This window comes from Anas platyrhynchos, chromosome 4, assembly GCF_047663525.1.
Source record: "Anas platyrhynchos isolate ZD024472 breed Pekin duck chromosome 4, IASCAAS_PekinDuck_T2T, whole genome shotgun sequence".
In the NCBI taxonomy this organism is placed as follows: Eukaryota; Metazoa; Chordata; class Aves; order Anseriformes; family Anatidae; genus Anas; species Anas platyrhynchos.
This window is the reverse complement of record NC_092590.1, coordinates 79,129,815-79,147,875: the sequence shown is the minus strand read 5'-3', so window position 1 is coordinate 79,147,875 and position 18,061 is coordinate 79,129,815. Positions and strand designations below refer to the sequence as shown.

At 66.1% G+C, this 18,061-nt stretch overlaps 1 protein-coding gene across 3 annotated transcripts; it reads left to right on the top strand.

The window, feature by feature from the left end:
- Positions 1–742: 742 nt before the first annotated feature.
- Positions 743–17,000, top strand: VAX2 (ventral anterior homeobox 2). Of its 3 annotated transcripts, XM_038172127.2 has the most exons (4): positions 743–894; positions 1,334–1,588; positions 6,032–6,219; positions 14,494–17,000. In XM_038172127.2, the coding sequence occupies exons 2-4, from the start codon at positions 1,336–1,338 to the stop codon at positions 15,001–15,003; spliced, it is 951 nt and encodes a 316-aa protein (XP_038028055.1). In that variant the 5' UTR covers positions 743–894; positions 1,334–1,335; the 3' UTR covers positions 15,004–17,000. The 3 variants fall into 3 exon arrangements, with proteins under 3 accessions (XP_038028055.1, XP_038028052.2, XP_038028054.2); XM_038172124.2 differs by lacking the exon at positions 743–894 and having other exon boundaries at positions 1,099–1,588; XM_038172126.2 differs by lacking the exon at positions 743–894 and having other exon boundaries at positions 1,100–1,588; positions 13,685–14,635.
- The last annotated feature ends 1,061 nt before the right edge of the window (positions 17,001–18,061 follow it).

Here is an 18,061-nt window from a genome sequence, read left to right as displayed (position 1 = left end):
GCTCGGGACCCCCGGCCCGGAGGCCTCGGCCGGGCTCGGGGCGAGCCGCTCGGGGTGGGCACGGGGCAGCGCTCGCCTCGGAGCCGGGTCCCGGGGTTGGGGGTTTCAGCGGGGACCAACGCGAGGTGTCGGGGAGGCGGCGGGGGTGCCTCCGGTGGCACCGGGAAGCCTCCGTTACCGGCAACCGGCCCGGGGCTGCCGGGCGGATCCGCCACCGGGGGAAGGAGAGGAGCGGCCCCGAGCCCCCCGACCCCAAATCGTGCAGCCGGGGGGGGGGGGGGGGCCAGAACCGGGCCGGGGCCCACTTCTCGCTTTATTCCTTCCACCCAGCCGCTGCAGCTCGGCTCGGGGGAGGGGGTGTGCGGCTGAACCCGGCCCTGCCGCCTCTCCCCCCGCGTTCCCGGGGCCGGGCAGCCGAGGGGGCTCTTTGTTTGCCCACCGCCCTCACGGGCCGGGAGGGCAGGGAATTGCGCGCTGCGTGCCGGGCAGCCGGCTTCAAACCTCCGCTTCTCTCCCCTCGCCTCCCCCGCGCCGCCGCCGCCTCCGCGGGGCCGGGGATGCGCAGCGCAGAGCGGCGGCGGCGCGGGGGAGGGCCGGGCCGGAGCAGCAGCGCCCGTCCTCCCGCCGCCCCCCCCCGCCCGCTTCCTCCGCAGCTCCCTCCCCGCCGCCTCCCCTTCCCCTCCGTGCCCCCCCAGCCGCCCCTTTCCCGGTATTGATTTCCCCGCACGCGGATCGCGGCCCCGCCGCCGCCTCCGCCGCTGCGCCCCCCCCCCCCACTCCCGGCTCCTTGGCCGCCGCCGCCGCCGGTCCTCGGCGGGGCCGGGCCGGGCTCTCCATGGGCGGGCAGCGCGGCCCCGGGGGCAGCCGGAGCGCCTGAAGTTTGCCCGGAGCGAGGTGCCGCGGGAGGTGGAGCTGGGGAGGGCACCGGGGAGGGGGGGGACACCCGGGATGCGGCGGGGTTTGGGGAGGGGGGGGGCTGTCAAAGTTTGTAACTCCGGCTCCGGTGCACCCCCCCTCCCCGTGGGGTGCCCTGCCGGGGGTGGGGGGCACCCCCCCCCGGAGCGGGGAGGGGGCGAGCTTTAAATGCCAGCCCCGGGGCCGGCTCCGTGAGGGCGACGGCGGCCGGGGGGCTGCGGCCATGGGGGCGCGCAGGGCGCAGAGCCCCCGGCTCTGCCAGGGCGCAGAGCCCCGGGGGGGTCGGGAGGGGCGGGGAGGGGCAGGGGTCTGGGGAGGGGGGGGCTGCCCTCCCCCCGCCTAGTCTTGCCTCCTCTCTGCCTCTCTCCTTCTCTCTCTCTCTCCCTCCTGATGTTTGATCCCGCCGCGGCGCCCGCAGGGATGAGCGATGGAGGGGCCGAGCCTGGCAGGAGCCCCCTGCTGCTGGCCGAGCCCGGAGCCCCCGGCCGGGCCCGGGAGAAGGCACCGAGCCGGGAGGAGCTGGAAAACGCGCTGCGAGGAGGCGGCGGTGGCTTCAAGGACATCCCGGGAACGTCGGCGGTCAGCCCCGGTTCCTCCAAGGAGTGCGCCCCGGACACCGAGAGCCCGTCGGGACCCGGCGAGGCGGATTATTGCCGCCGCATCCTGGTGCGAGGTACGGCCCCGAGTCCCGGTTCCCCCCCCGCAGCGCTTCCCCGCACCCTCCCGGTCCAGCTCCCGGTGCTCCCGGTGCTCCCGGTGCGGCCCCGCCGCCGGCCGCCCCCGGTCCCCGGCCTCCCGGCCCCGCCGCCGCTGCCCCCGGCTCGGCTCCGCGCGGTGGGCACGGGGCCGCTCTCCCCGCTCCCTCCCGGAGCGGGGCTGGGGGCGCAGCACGGCTCTGCCCGGCCGGGCCGGGGGTGCAGCGGGGGTCCACGACCCCTGCCCGGCCGTGCCGCGCTCGGGGGACGCGCACGCAGCGGGAGAAGGGCGAGCGGAGCAGCTTCGCTTTTAAACCGGTGGCGCAGGAGAAAAGCGTCACGGAGCGGCGGCGAGTTAGGGGCTATTTCTTTCTTTTTTTTTTATTTATTTATTTCCCCTTTTTATAATATCACTCTCCCGGCTGGGGCTGGGGGGCTCGGCTCGGCTCGGCTCGGCTCTGTCCCGGTAACGGGCAGCAGGCGGCGAGCAGCGGGCAGCCGAGCATCCCTCCCCGCCGCCGGCCCCGCGGCTCCCGTGGCCACCAGCGGCCGTGCTGGGGGCGAACCCCGAAAGTTTGGGGCTGGGGGCGGGCAGCGCTCGGCGGCCCCGGGCTCCGGGATGCGTCCTCCCGGGCTGCGCGCAGCGAGACCCCGGAGCTCGGAGGCCGCTGGGCGAGCAGGGCCGGGGCCGCACGGGCTCTGCTCCGGTCCCTTCCCCGGTCCCTTCCCCGGTCCCTTCCTCGGTCCTGTCCCCAGCGCTCGGGGCACGGCGGCAGCCGGAGCCCCGATCCCGGTACAGCCGCGTTTTTCTCCCGGGTTTATCCCGGGTGTCCGCGGGTTCCCAGCCGCGGGCCCGGCTCCGCACGGCTCGGCACGGCTCGGCACGGCTCGGTACGGCTCGGTGCAGCTCGGGCAGCCGTGGCCCGGCGGATGCTCGGCGGCGCTCGGCAGCCGTGCGCCGCGGATGCGCCTCGGGATGCGCCCGGGCTGCACGGAGCCGCGCGCGGGGCTCGCCGCGCAGCGAGGCCCTTCCCGCATGTCGCGATAGGAGCCTGTCGGGAGACCTCACCCGGAGCAGCCCGCGCCCTCCCCGCAGGCTCCGGTCCCCCGGGTGGGTGCGGGTGGGAGCCCGGGGCTGGGGGCTGCGGGACCCCCCCCGGGGTACCCCCGGTTGGTCGCCAAGGCTGGTGGGGGTCAGGCTGGGGTCAGGCCCGGCTCTGCCCGGGCTTGGCCACGGTCCCGGCGGGGTCAGGCTGGGAGCGACCCGGGGGCGACCCGGGGATCGGGGGGGGGGTTGCCCCCGGTTCTCCCCGTCCCCGGGTCCCGGCGGGCAGCGGCTGTTTTGCACCATCTTGCTGCAGCCGCCATGGCGCGGACAAAATGGTGGCGGGGAGGAAGGGCACAAACCCGCCGAGTTCAGCGGGCAGCGAGCGGGGGGCTTGGCGGAGAGCCCCCTGCCCAGCGGAACGGCCCCGGGGGCACCTGCAGCAGCGGGGCCAGCCCGGGACCCGCTGCCGGTGAAGGGCTCGGTGCCAAGCACGGGGCAGTGCCAGGGAAGCCGCTCGGCGTTGATTTCCCAGCAAGTGGTTTTGTTTTCCCCGCTGCTCCAGCTCCCTCCCGGTGTTTTATTTCCCCCACGCCAGGGATGGATCGTGGCGGGGTGGACCCAGGCCCGCTGTCCCCCGCCTCGCCCCCATCCTCCAGCCGTGTCCCCAGGCTCTGCTGTTTTGGGGCCGGGTGCGAATGGGGCCGCATCTCCCCATGTGCCGCTCCCAGCACCGGCCCCGTTCCTGACCTGGGGGGGTCACGTTCCCCCTGGCCGGGGGCTGTGCACACCGGGAGCCCCGGAGGCTCCGTGGGGCTGAGCCCGTGCACCGGGACCTGGGCTGTACCGGAGCCACTGCGCCCAGGGGTGCGGCTGCCTGGGGTGCTCCAGCCCTCTTTCCAGGGATTTTAGTCCCAAATTTTGTCTTGGATGTGCAGCCATCAGCGTTCCCGGTCCCCAAGAGCAGACCGACTCACTACAACCGCACCGGGGAGGCTGCAAAGCCCCCATGGCAGGACCTGGGGGGCTGTTTGGGGTCTGTAATCCCCTTATGGGATTTCTGCCCTTCTTGGCACCGGGGGCTGGCTGCGGGCCCCCCAGCCCTGTGCGGATGGGCACCTCACGGCCCTGCTGTGAGGGCTGCAGGGCCGGGGCACGGGGCCCCGCCGAGCTGGCGCGGCGTGCTGCGGCTCGGCACGCATCGCACCCAGCCCGCTCCCCCTCCCCGCGCCCAGCTGGCGGGGGAAATAACAATTAATAATACTGCTAATAATGCCAGCGGGGCCGTGCGGAGCGGCGGGGGCAGAGGGGCACGTTGCTGCAGCTGTGGCTGGGCAGCCTGCAGGTCCCTGCTGGCTGCTCCGTGCTTACAGCCCCGGCTCTTGTTGTGCCGAGGGGGGGGACCTCGGCGCGGCTGCGGAGCGCGGACGTGGTCTGGGCACCATCCGAGCCAACGCTCTGCCCCTTGCCAAACATTTCCCACCCTGGCATCCTGATCCTGCTGGAGATACCCTGGGGCAGAGGGCACCTTCCCTGCCTGGCAGGAGGCCGGCACACGCTCCTTGCCTCCCCCAGACCGTCTCCCCCCCAGCCCTCCCCATGCGTTCTGCGGTCCCAGCGCCGTGCTCCAGCCCGGATCGGGCTCTGGCCGTGCACCACGGTGGGAAAACGGCTCCAGGACTCGGGTGCCTCTTCCAAGCCTGTGCTTGCTCCCCGCTCCTGCCGTCCCCATGCCAGCTCCGTCGCCCCCTCCCTGTCTGCTCCTCGCTGTTTCCCCCTTCCTGCCCCAGCAGCTTTTTAATCCTTTCACGCCTGAGTCAGCTGGAAAGAGAAAGCAACTTACCTCCAGCCGGGGCTGCTGGAGCCCTTGGGTCCCGCGGGGCCGGGGAGCCCTGAAGCGAGGGGTTGGGAAGCCAGGGGCCGCCTGCAGCAGCCTCGCCGTGCTTTCTGTGAGTGGTTTTTTCCCTGCACGTTGCAGGAAAGGCGCTCGGCAGAACCGGGGGCTTTGCGCCCGGGCTTGGCTTCAACGTGGCTCCACCAGTGCTGCTGGTGATGAGCGCTGGGCCCGTGGTGTTTAAGGAAAGGAAGCGCAAAGAATGGCAAGCACGAGGGGTTTGTGCTCTGGGAGAGCTGGGGGAGCCCCGCAGGGAGCTTGCAAGGCGCAATTTTTAATGCTTGGTGCCGCATCCAGCACCCGGACCCCTCGGTAGCTAGCAGGGCGAGCACCCCATCAGTGCAAAGTATTTCTGGGGCTCCTTGGGACGGGCTGCAGGCAGCATCCTGCGGCGTGGAAGGGGTTGATGTGGGTAACGTGGGAGCCAAATCCCCGCGTGTTTCCCCGAGGAAGGCTTTGGGCAGCGGCAGTCCCAGCCTGGTGAAATCTGCAGCCTCCGCAGCAGCTGCGAACCCCCCCCTGGCTGCAAAGCCGCCGCGGGTCTCGTTGCTCTCCACGTGCAAGAGTTTTCTTCCTAACAAAAGCCTCCTTTAGCCTCTAGTGTTCCAACACAGCCCCGAGCCCCCCAGCTGCTCCAGTGGGACCGGTTTCGGGGGTTTTGCCCCAAAGTGAAGCACCCAGAAGGTGCAGGCGCTGCTCACCCGCTGGGGCTGGGCGCGCCGGGGCTGGCACCGCTCGGTGGTGCCGTGCCGTTCTGGTCCCAGTCTGGGTCCCGTGCTGGTCCTGTTGGTCCCATCCCTGTCCCACCAGCACCCCCACCCCATCCTCCGGGGTTCAGGAGCATCCCGAGGCATGCAGCACATCCAGAAGTGGGAGAAAACGGCCCCAGAAGCGGGAATTTCAAACAGGGATTTATTTGTAAAAAGGGAATTTCAACAGGGATTTATTTTTTTCCAGTATTCTAAAGGAAGGACATAAAGAAAAAAAAATACAATTATTTTTAATTAAAATTCTGTTTAATTTGAACTCTTTCTTGCTATACAACTCTCTTCTGCTTCTGGCTTCCAGAAGCTATTTTAGCTGTGACCAAATGCTTCGTTTTCCTTAAGGAGTTTTTTTTTTTTTTGGTTTCTATTTTTCATTTTGAAAAAAAAAAAATAAAAAATCCCTGTTTTTACAAAGAACTGTTAACACTCCCCGGAGATTTATAAATCCGTAGCACTTGGGGCCGGAGGGGACAATTGAACTGTGCGGTGTCACCTCTCCTAGCCGCAGCTCGGGCGATTTCTCGGAGTTACTCCTGCGTCAAGCCCGGGAACAAAACCTCCCCCCGGCCCTCATTGTGCAGCCTCATTTATGGAATATTTTCCTCCCCCCGTGGCGATGCTTTGGACCAGCTCCCCCCGACCCCTTTCCCCCCAGCCAAGCTTTATCCCCTTGTGGAGGCTCCCCCCTGACGTCCCCTCTCCCCGTTCCCCCTAGATGCCAAAGGGACGATTCGGGAGATCGTCCTCCCCAAGGGCCTGGACCTGGACCGGCCCAAGCGCACGCGGACGTCCTTCACGGCGGAGCAGCTCTACCGCCTGGAGCTGGAGTTCCAGCGCTGCCAGTACGTGGTGGGCCGTGAGCGGACCGAGCTAGCGCGGCAGCTCAACCTCTCCGAGACCCAGGTAAGGGGCCGTCGGCTTTCTCTGCCCCGCTGACATCCCCGGCTCCTCCAGGATGTGGGGAGGGGGAAGGTGGGCGCAGGGGAGAGGTGTCCCGGTGCTGACCCCAGCCCATGGCTCCAGTCCCCAAAGTGGGGCTCGGTGTGTGCCGGGGTGGCCGGGCGCTCGCTCGTGTTTCGGTCTGGAGCTTGGAGAAGTGTGCACGGTGCTGTGTGTGGGGCACCCTCACCCTATTTCTTTTTGAGCAAAAGGAGCGGTCGGTTTGCCATTCAGGGGGGGTTGAACACCCATGTGGGGTTTACAGGGAGCATCCCCGGTGCCGTGGTGCAGCCCCAAAACTCTCGGTGCTGCCCCAAAACGCTCACGGCAGCGCCCTCGGCGCAGCGTGGCCGGGCAGGAGCGCACGGTGCCACCGGGAGCAGGCTGGGTGCAGGCTGCCTGGGTGTGATCTGCGGTGGGGAACCCACACCAGAAACCCAGTTTGGGCACGCGTCCTGCCCCAGCACAGCCCTGCCGAGGTCTGTGGGGTGCAGGGAGAGCGGGGCTGGGCTGCGCGGTCCGGGTGAGCGGAGGTGGAGGAGTTTGTGCCGTGCTCAGGGGGTCGTGGTGATGTCTGCTAAGCAGGAGTTAGGGTTGCAGTGATTTGGGTTTGAAAATTAATGCAAAAATAATAATAATAATAAATAATAAATAATAAATAATAATAATAAAATAATAAAATGAATGGAGACCCCCGTGCCAAACAGCACGGTTGGGAACTACCGAAATAACTCCGCTGCTCCCTCTGGCCAGTAAGGCACGTCTGGAGACAGCTACGATCCCACAATCAGATTGGAAATAATCCCAATTTTCCCCAAATTCTCCCAGAACAAAACTTCCCTTGGCTGCCAGCAGCCTGACCCTGGCTCCTGGCTCCTGGCGCGTGCCGTGCTGGGGGTCTGGCTGCGGGGACACCCCCACGGCATCCATCCATCCCCCTGCGAGGGGAGCAGGAGGAGCAGAGCCCCCCACTCAACCCCAACCCCCCCTGGCTCTGCTGGTGGCAGGTTTTGACTGCAGGACGCATCCCGGGAGGTGCTGGTGGCACGGTGAGGAGCGAAGCGCCCCGGCTCCTGCGCTCGGGGTCTGCTCCCCGCGGTGCCAGCCCTGGGGACGCGGTGGGTGCCGGCAGCACGGCGCTGCCCTAACCGTGCCGGGGACGAGCACGGGGCCGGGTGGGTGCTGCTGGCACCGCACGGGGCTGGCAGGATGGCAGGAGGGGAGGCGCAGCCGTCGTGTCGGGGGGCCGAGTGTCCGTCTGGGTGGTGCCTGGGTGCTGCGTTTGCCGCTCGGTGAGAAAATTCGCACCCTGTAGGCCACGGCTGTCTCTTCTCCTCTTCTCTCCTCCTTCCTGCATCCTCTTTTCCCCATCGCTCTCCTTCGTCTCTGTCTTCTTAAATCCCTTCCTCTGCTTTTCACGGTGTTTCCTCCCCTGCGGCCAGTTCCCAGTGGCAGCTCCGTGCCCCCCGCCGCCCCTCCCCGGCCCCCTCTCCTTGGTGAGGTGGGGGCCCCGGGCTCTGCACACCCAGGCGTTGCTGTCTGCATCGGGGAGTTTTTTTGGCAGGATTTGGGCGATGCCCCCCGGGCTGGGGGCCGTGTCTGTGCTGCACCCCCCACGCTGCCCCCCGAGATGTGGCCCAGAGCTGGGGGCTCAGCACCAGCCACTCCCGTCCCACGGGGCTCCCCTGTGCCTATTGCCTCAGATAGGGAAAAAAAATCCGATTTCTGCAATAATTACAGCATTTCTCATTTTTGGGTGGTTTCACTCCTGGAGAGCAGCTCCCAGGACCCGGGGCAGGCCGTGGTGTAACTGCTCCACCCGATGCTTTGCGCAGCTCCCAGCATCCTGTGGCTATTTCTTGGTCAAAATTTGGCATTGTGCTGGCGACTGGGACCGTGGGGCGGATCCTTTGCACTCCCTCCTTGAATTTCACCTCGAATTTCACCCAGGGTGTCCCCGTGTCCATCTGCTGGGCTGTGCCTTCCCCAGGGGACTGGGGGGGGGACTGCTGGGCACGGGGCGAGTGGCGGGGGGGGGCACCTCCAGCCAGGAGACCCAGCGCCTGCTCTGCCTGTGGGACGCTGCTCTGGCCTCAGCCCGGTGCCGTTTGCGTCCTTTCTTCCTAATTAATCCGTGGAAATGGCAGTTTGGTGCTAAACGAGTTTAATTAGCCCGGAGAGCGCTTCAATTAGCTCGTAAAGGACGTCCTGGGTGGGTGCCCTCATCCCCACGGGGACATCCCGGGGGGCTCCCACGTCCCATCGTGGCACGGGGACATCCCGCTGGGCTCCCTTGTCCTGTCTCATCCCGGGGTGGTGTGTGGGGGTCCCCCCAGACCCCCCAGCAGCCCCTCTGCCCTCTCCAGGCAGCGCACCCCGACCCCAAGGCGTTGGGGCAAGGTGCCCCTTCTTGGTGCCATTACGGGATGGAAAACGCCAAGCACCGAGGCAGAACGACCCCGGGGGGATGTCGCGGGGAGGATAATTCCTACAAATCCCCAGGCGGGAGGCGAGGAGGGGTGGGCTGCCCGGGGGGGGATTTGCCTGGGCCAGGAGGCTTTGCTTTCTGGGTCAGGAGTTCAATGCCAGGCTCAGGTTCAAGTGACACGAGGCTTTTGCCAGCTCTCCACATCCTCGTGGGAGCCGGGGTGGAGGTGGCACACGGCCACCAAGGGTCCCTGGCTCGGGACAGGGTCATCCTCGGACCCCCAGGCACCCTCCGTGGTGGGGGTACCCCCTGCACCAGGCTTCCAGGATTTTTCCCCCTGACTCCGAGCAAAACAGCCTTGAAAAAGTGGTCGAGCCAGGGCAGGGGCTGGCAGGTCTATTTATAGCACGACAATTAAGACGAGGCGGTTAAAAATTAATCGCACCTCCAGCCATTAACAACTCTCAGCCCCGGCAGGAGAAAACAATGAGACAAACGTCTGTGGGCTTCTGGCGTGGAGAGCCACGGGAAAGTTGTGGCTCTCCCATCCTGCCACCCATCCACCACCCAAAATTCACCTTTTTTGGAGTTTTTTGCGAGACAGCCGCTCTTGAGATGCTTTAGGAGGTAATCCAAAAAGCCTGGGTGCTCCGACAGCCCCCCAAAACTCAGCTGGAGCTGAGCGAAATGGTCAATGTAAATAAAGGTGGGAGTTTTGGGGCCGGCTCTGATGCCACCCCATTTTCTGGTGCCACTGGCGCAGGGAACCCCAACCCTGAACCCCAAACCCCGGTGCTGCCTGGAGCTCCCACCACACAGCTCCCTGCCCACTGCCGGGTCTGTCTCCTCCCCGGCAGCACCTTTTGGATCCCTGAGAATTTTATAGATGGGGAAAACGTCCTACAGCCTTGCCGGAGCCTCGGAGGAGACCTGGGGTTGTCCCCACCTGGTTTTGGCACTCGCTGGCTGGGTGTCCCCTAGGAGAGGCGTTGGGGCTGGGTGGAGCAGGGCGCTGTAGGCACAACTATGGCCCGGAGCACGTCCATCCTGGGTATTTTGGGGGGCTCGGTGTGGGTGCTGGCACTTTTGGGGCTGGGGCTGGGTGCTCAGCGCCGGCTCCCATCACCGCCGGGGCTGGCGAGAAGGCGGCGTCTGCGCGGCCACCGCGCGGTTACAAAACCTCTTGGGCAGGCAGCCCGCCGGCTTACGCAACGCGGCTGCGGTGCGAGGAGGAGGAGGAGGAGGAGGAGGAGGAGGAGGAGGAAGAGGAGGAGGAAGGGCAGGCTGCCTCCCACCTTCCCTGCACCACGGCGAGGGGCTGATCCCGGGCGGCCAACGCCGGTGGGGAACCGGCCTCGATCGGTGCGACGGAGGCGCACGGCGCGGAGAGCGGCACAGCGCCGGGGTCACCGCCGGGGCAGGGCTGTTAAATAACAAACTGCATTAAAAAAAAAACCACCAAAAAACACAAAAACCAGGCGAGCCCCCCGCCCTGCATGCGCCCGGCCCCGTGCTCCCCACGTGGCGAGGCCCAAGGGTGTCAGCACCAGGGGCTGGGGAGCTCCAGCCCGTGGGGCGCGGAGGTGCCGATGGGTTTTGGAGGCTCGGTGCGATCCCGCCGGGGAGTTTGGGGAAGGGCAAGGTGGCCGGGGGGGAGATGGTGAGGGAGAGCGTGTGTGTGTGTGCGCCGGCACAGCTTAGTGAGCAGGGCTGAGGGATGGGACCTGGGTGGGCAGTGGGGGGGTTTCAGGCTCTGCTCGGCTCCTCCAGCAAACCGTGAGGGTGCAGGGAAGCCTCGTGCTGCTGCTCAGCCCCCAGCCGGTGCCACGCGTTTTTTGGGTGCCCCGAGACAGGAAAAATAAGTGTGCAGAGGGGAGGCAGTGCCCAGGGGCCGTATCCGGCTAGGTGGGGGCTGGCGTGGGGAGGGAAATGTTGTGGGACATTTCGCAGAGCCTGGGGCAGCGATGGGCGAGCGGAGCAGGGGGGCTGCAGCCAAAATGCTTCGTGGGGCTCCGGGATGCTCCAAATGCCCCGGGGCGATGTGGGCTCATGCCCTGCAATGTGGGCTCCCTCTCCACAATTTGGGTTCCCTCCCCACAATTTGGGTTCCCTCCCCACGATTTGGGTTCCCTCCCCACGATTTGGGTTCCCTCCCCACAATTTGGGCTCCCTCTCCACGATTTGGGTTCCCTCCCCACAATTTGGGTTCCCTCCCCACGATTTGGGTTCCCTCCCCACAATTTGGGCTCCCTCCCCACCCCGGCCACGGGCTCCCTCCACCTTTCCACCCCAGCGTGGCACGGGGGGAGCTTGGCCTTGCCGGCTGGGGGCTGTAATCGGGGTTAATCATTTGGAAATCGTTTCTTTTGTAGCCCAGAGGTGTCGGGCAGAGGGCAGGGATCCGAGCGGGGTCCCGGCGGCCGCTCCCAGCACTTCAGCCCTGGCTCAGCCACGGAAGGAGATGACCAGGGGGGCAAAGGCTTTGGGGACCAACTGCCCCCTGCGGGGGGCTCGTGGGGGCTCCTGGCCATGCCCCCAGCCCTTGCTTCTCCCCTCGGGGGAGCCGTGGCCCCACATCAGGCTGCGAGCAGGATGCTGCCGAGGGCACGAGCGTGCGCACGTGGTGCTGCCCGTGCCAGCGCACACGGGTGGGCAGCAGCGCGTGGATCAGAGCACGTGCGTGTGCACGGGTGGTTTTGCACACCCCAAATCCTGGCAGCCCCCCCTCGGGCGGCTTTTCCACGGGCGGTGTGGAGATGCGGGGGCGGTGACGGTTTGGTTTTGGGGGATGCTGTGGAGCGCTCGGTGCTGCTGGCACGAGCTGCTCGGGTAAAATCCCACCCAGATGCGGGCACTCGCGCCTTGCCGGGCAGCCCCAGCACGGGAGGGGCTGTCCGTGTGTCCGTCCCACTGCTTGGCAGGCGGACAGACGGACAGAACGACTCCTCGGAGCATCCCCACAGCAGGGCCCTGGGCAGCTCCGGTGCTCGGTGACATTTTTTTGGAGTCGTTTTCCCAGCGCAGGGGAGCAGGTGGCACCGAGCACGCGGCTCGGCTGCCAAGTGGGGAGCCGGGGGGGGGACGATTGGGGACGTCGCTGCTGTGATGTGTGGGGGGCACGGGGGGGCTGTTGATGCTGGAGGGGGACAGGGGGACAAGGGGACAGCCTCGTTTGACCTGGGGTATTTTTTGTTCCTCTCCCTGCACCCCCTGTGCACTGCAGGATGCTTGGGGGGGGCACCCTGGCACGGGATGCAGCGTGAAGGGACCCATAGAGAAACCACGAGACAGCGTGGGGGCTGTTGGGGGGGTCCTGTGGAGCCCCTGGCACTGAGCTCCTGTGGGATGAACCCTTCCCAGCGGGAGGGAAGCCTCGTGCAGGGAGGTGCCCGGCAGCTGGGGGCTCGTGGCTGTGCCCCTGCCCGCCCTGCAGCTCGCTCTGGCGCAGGGCAGGCGCTGGGGGGTGCGCATTTAAAGTGAAAAAAAAATAAAACAAACCAAAAAAATTAAATTAATATATCAAAATAATATATTAAAATGATTAATAAAATAAAATAAAGCAATTAAATTGGATTAAATCAGCCCCCAAGCCCCGCAGCCCCACGGGGAGCTCGCAGGGGTGGGGAGTGCGTGCCCGCGTCTCCGCCGGGCACCCTTGGGGCTGGCCGAGTGGCGTGGAAATTACCTGTCCCCAGCACCAGGAGCCCTCCAGATGCTCTCAGATTTGTAAATCTCAGCTTGTGCCTGGCCTCACACCACGCCGAGAGCTCTCGCCAGGCTTCTCGTGAGCCGTGCCCCCTCTCTGTGCCGCCTGCCTGCTCCGTGCCGGCACGCGGGGGGCAGGAGGTGGGTTTGTGCCAGGACAAATTGAAGCTGCTGCCTCCGGAGAGGACCTTGGCAAAGCTCTGGCTGCGGTGAGAAGCGTACGAGAGGGGAGGTGGGGACGGATCCTGCTGGAAGATGAAGGGCCGGAGGGGAATTACTCACGGACTCGCCGAGGACCGGGTCTGGCTGAGCTTATTTACGTCTCCGGCGAGAGGGACGCAGCCCTTGATCGTAATGGAGGCTGAAAAGGACACGGATCCACTAATTAGCGACAAGCTGGATATGAACTTCAGCCAAGGGGGCAAATGTGATCCTGCTCACCACGACGCCCGTGCAGACGGGAGAAGCCCCAGCCGGGCAGGGGCACGAGGATGAGGAGCCCAACGCAAGGCTGGGGCGCTGGGCGCAGAGGGCAGGGGCGCAGGTGCCAACCTGGAGACCCCTCTTGGTGCCTCCTGGTTCACATCTTAGGAAAAATACCCCTGAGGGGACCCTGCCCACCTCTCCAGCCCCTGCTGCCCCTGCCTCGTCCCCTGGGGCTTGCTTGTCCCGCGTGCAGGACATGCTGGTGCCTCCCCTTGTCCATCTCTGCGCGTGGTGACGGGGCTGTGCCTCCAGGCAGGTGCCTGCTCCGAAATCCCCAAACACGGCTGCCGAACCCATGGTGTGGTGCTGTGCCCCGGGACGGGGTGTGCGCCCTGCCCCACTCCCCGATGTGGAGGGCGGGATGGGGGCAGCGAGAAGGGGACGTCAGTTTTGGGTCCCCCCGGTGGCACCCAGGGCCCCTCGGGATGGAGGCGAGCGGTGGTGCCGGGACCCCCTTGGGAATTTGGGGATGGGTGTGGGCTGCTGGCCCTGGTGCCCCTGCTCCTCCCCGAGCAGCCCCAGCCCCGTGGCCGTTGTTATTCCCCCCGGAAAGGGGCCGGGGGGCTGCGACCTCCTGCAGCCCACGGTCCATTAGCTCTGCACTGTGATCCCATTGTGCCGGGGGACGCGCGGGGGCTGTGCCCCTCGGTGGCCCTCCTGGGGCGACGCTGCAGCGGCCCCAAAGGGTGCCAGGCACTAACACGAATCTCTTCCCACCCGTCTCCTTCCCTCTCCTGCCTCTGCCTGTCCGTCTGTCCCTCCGTCCCCTCTCTGTCTCTTTCTGCCTCTCCTACCCCTCTGCTCTGCCAGGGAGGGACAGAAGCGTGGCGATGCCACCAGCTTAGGGGGTGCCGGGGCAGCCCTGAGCCCGCCCCAGGGTGTAGGGTGGCCGTGGGACGAGGGACACGGGGTGCTGGGGGCCCCGTCCCACCCGGGTGCTCAAGCTCCACTTTTGGGGCTCCTCCAGGCTGGAGGACGGACGGAGAGGCAGGAGCAGGGATGCTCGAGGCAGCCTGGGGAGGGGATCCCCACCCCGCTCCCCGCGGCTTCACGCCTGGAAGTGGCTCTGCCTTCAGATGTTCGGGGCCACCAGAGCCTTGCTGGCCCCAGAGGTGACCCCGGCACCGTAGCACGGCTGGGGACACCCCCACTGCTTGGGCAGGGCGGCAGAGCCGGGGTTTTAGGGCTTTAGGGGCACCGCAGGGGGTGCCCAGCGCCCGTAGCTCGGCTGCGCCAGGAGAGCACCCATGGGCATGGGCGGCACCATGGGACGCAGACCCTGACCCTGCTTCCCCCTTGCAGCCCCAGAGCTTTGCTCTTCCAGAAATTTGCTGTTCCAGAGCTTTGCTGTCTCCGAAATTTGCTGTTCCAGAAATTTGCTGTCTCAGAATTTTGCTGTTCCAGAAATTTGCCGTTTCTCTGGAACTGGCAGCGGGCCGGGCTCCCCGCAGCCCCTCTGAACGGGGCAGGGGGCCGGGGCGTTTGTTTTGGCACGTCTGTCTCTCTCGCATCTCTCACTCTTCTCCTGGTTCTTGTCTCTCTGTCCCTGCCCTCCCCGTGCTGTCTTTCTGTCCGTGCCTTTCTGTGTCCCCCCCCCTCCTCCCTGCCCCGTCCCCAAGGTCAAGGTCTGGTTCCAGAACCGGCGCACCAAGCAGAAGAAGGACCAGAGCAGGGACTCTGAGAAACGCTCCACCTCCACCTCCGAGTCCTTCGCCACCTGCAACATCCTCCGGCTGCTGGAGCAAGGCCGGCTCCTCTCCGTCCCGGCCCCCCCCAGCCTCCTGTCCCCCACCTCCCACCCCGTGGGGAGTCCTGCGGGCAGCGGGTCCGGCGTGGCCACCCCGGGAACCACCTCACCGGGGCTGGGTGGCCGCAGCAGCCCCCCCGGCACCGGAGCCTTCAGCCTGCAGATCCCTGCCCTCGCCGCCTCCTCCTCCTCCTCCTCATCCTCCTCTTCCTCCTCTTCCTCGGCCAGGCTGCCCGCGGCCCCGCTGTGCTTCGGGGCGCCGCTGCTGGGCAGCCTGCACGACCTGCCGAGCGCTTACGGACTGGGCAGCTCCGCTTTTGAGCCTTACACGCGGCTGGAAAGGAAAGACAATTCTCTACCCAGCAAGAAGCCGAGCCCTTAAACGAAAACGAGTGTCAAAAGGCCATCCTGCCCCCCCCTACCCCCCCCCATCTCCATCCCCACGCGCCCCACGCGGGGCTCGTGTCGTGAGTGGGGGCTGAAGGACTTCACCAAAGGGCCGGGTGCTGTGCGTGCACGCCCGGCCCCCTCCCCAGGATCTAAGATCCCACCGAGGACCACACCGCCCACCTCCTCTCCCTAGGGCTGATTCCGAGCCTGGTCACCACTGCCCGGGTTCCCGGGTGTCCCGGTGCTGCCGCGTCCCCTCCCCACACCGCTGGGTCCACCAGGGCCACCTCCCCTTCCAGGTACCCCCTGGGTTCGCAGGACGATGCTGTGGGCCAGGAGCAGCCCCCGGGGGTGGGCAGGGGGTGCTGATGCCCCGTGGACGTCTCCTGCTGTTCGCTCACATCCCATGGAGTGGCACGGGTGAAAACGCAGAGCCCTGCTCCCCGCGGGTTGTCCCCAAAAGTGCTGGGGGGTCACCACGTTCCATGGTGCCGGAGGGTCCCGGTGCCAAATCCTGCTCCCAGGGCTCACCCCCAGCAGTGGTGGGGGTCTCAGGGCTCATCCTGTGGGCGGTGCTGGGGCTGCTCCTGGGCAGCACCGTGCGGGCAGGACCCTGGGCTGGCACCTCCCGGGGGCAGGATAATCGGGGGGAATCCCCCTGGCAGGACACCCTGAGGAGGCATCCCCCTGGCAGGGTGCCCCGCGGTGGCATTATTCCCATCAGGGTGCCCCGCAGTGGCATTATTCCCTGGTAGGAACCTGCCTCTGCAAATTTCTGTCCAGGAAACAAAAAGAGGAGAAGCAGGAGCTGGGAGCAGAGCCAGCCGTGCAAGCACGGAGCGAACGCCAGCTTTAGGAGCCCCACATTTTGCTTTTCCCAACTGAACTGAAAATATTTGGGGAAGAGAGGGAGAAAGAAGCCCAAAATAACACCAGAAGCACTCCCAGCAAGGTGGGACCGTAGCAGGGACTGTTTTTCCTTTAAACCAAGTGTTTCTGTGGCACAGCAGCTGTCCCTCATCACGCCTGGAGCACTTTACGGGAGCGCGCTGCCCAGGGCGCAGGTGGGGAAACTGAGGCAGGAGGAGGGCTGGCAGGGGGCAGGGGCAGCGCCGGGGGCATGGAGGATGCTCCCTGCTCCTGCTCAGCTCAGACCACAGCTCCCAGCCCTGGGGGGCTGCAGGCAGATGCCCCCGTCCCCAAATGTGGCCCCCAGTTCGCCGTCCCCCCTCCTGCACCATCACCGCGCTCCCAACGCCGCCGTGGCGCTGGTGCCCGACCGAGGTTTTGGATTTCGGCAGGACGAGGACCTTCCCCCTCCCCAAATCACTTAATTTATATTTATATCGCCGTTCTCTGGGGGTTTCGGAGCGAGCGGGGCCGAGCGGGGGGGGCTGGTGCTGGGTCCCGCAGGCAGGACCTGCTGGCAGCCCCCCCGGCTTTGGCTCTCCCCGGGCGAGCTGTGCCACCAAAATTTCCCGAGGGTTTCGCCCTGGTTCCTCCCCTCCTGGGTGAACCGGGAGGAAATTCGGGGTGGTTTTGGTTCAGAAGTGGCCCCCCTGGCACTGATGCGGTCGGGGACGTTTGGGCTCACTTTGGAGAGCGCCAGGCTTGGGTTCGCTTCCCAAAGTTCCCCAAAATCTGGGGTGCTCCGAGGATGCCCTGGGGGTCTCCTGCGCCCCTGTTCCAATTTTGAGGGCAGCAGGGCAGGCAGAGGCTGTAACGCGGAGCAATTTTGGCAAGCTAAACCCAAGGAAAGCTGCCACAAACCTGCCCCAAACCGCTGCTGCTGCCCCAAAACCAACCCAAGGGGGGCTCAGGAGGGGAGCCCGGTCCCGGGGTGCTCGCCCCCAGCCCCGCTCGCCCCCAGCCCCGTGAGGTTGGAGCAAGAGAACCAAATCATGTCCTGTATGTGAAACTCGGCGTGGTTTCTGATGGTTTCTAATGGTTTCTAATGGTTTCTAATGGTTAATAAAAGTGACGTCCTGCCTCCCGCCTGCCGCCTCCTCCTTCGCCCTCGGTGGCCAAGCTGCCCCCCCGGCTGCAGCCCCCCAGTGCTGGAGATCCACCTGCACCCCACAACCTTCACAACCCACCCATGGGTGCAGGTCCGTGACCCACAGGAGCCCCTGTGACCCCCATGTCCCCCCCATGTCCCCCCCATTTTCCCCCCCATGTCCCCCCCTGTCCCCCGTGCCCGGGCACCCAGAGCAGACACTGGGCTGGGGGGGGGTGCAGACCCCAGACCCCTTCCCCTGCACTACCCCGTCCTTACCCTGACCCCCTCCCTTCCCTTACCCCTACCCAAAGCCCCCCCGGTTACCGCAGCCCCCTGTCAAAATGCCCCCCACCAGACCCCAATATCCTCAGCCCTCCCCATGACCCTAATGCTCCGAATCCACCCGACCTGCACTCCAAACCCTAATTCTGCCTTTACCCCAAGCCTCCCCCGACCCAAATCCCTCCCTTACCCCCCCTACCCCTAACCCCTACCCCCTACTCCTAACCCTAACACCTACCCCTACCCCCTGCCCCTACCCCCTGCCCCTACCCCTAAACCCTATCCCCTACCCCTACCCCCTACCCCCTAACCCCTACCCCTACCCCTATCTCCAACCCTTACCCCTACCCCAACCCCTAACCCCTTCCCCTACCCCTAACCCCTACCCCTAACCCCTACTCCTATCCCCAGCCCCTACCCCTAACCCCTAACCCCTTACCCCTACCCCCTGCCCCCTACCCCTAACCCTTACCCCTACCCCCTAACCCCTTCCCCTAACCCCTACCCCTTACCCCTATCCCCACCCCTACCCCCTACCCCTATCCCAAACCCCTACCCCTACCCCCTACCCCTAACCCCTACCCCTACCCCCTACCCCTAACCCCTACCTCTACCCCCTACCCCTACCCATAACCCCTACCCCCTACCCCTACCCCTACCCCTACCCCTAACCCTTACCCCTACCCCCTAACCCCTACCCCTATCCCTACCCCTACCCCAAACCCCTACCCCTAACCCTTACCCCTAGCCCTACCCCAAACCCCTACCC

Coding starts and splice junctions, on each gene's coding strand:
- VAX2 (XM_038172124.2), top strand. CDS start 1,306: ATGTTTGATCCCGCCGCGGCGCCCGCAGGGATGAGCGATGGAGGGGCC. Junction 1,589..6,031: donor CCGCCGCATCCTGGTGCGAG/GTACGGCCCCGA, acceptor CGTTCCCCCTAG/ATGCCAAAGGGACGATTCGG. Junction 6,220..14,493: donor TCAACCTCTCCGAGACCCAG/GTAAGGGGCCGT, acceptor CCCGTCCCCAAG/GTCAAGGTCTGGTTCCAGAA.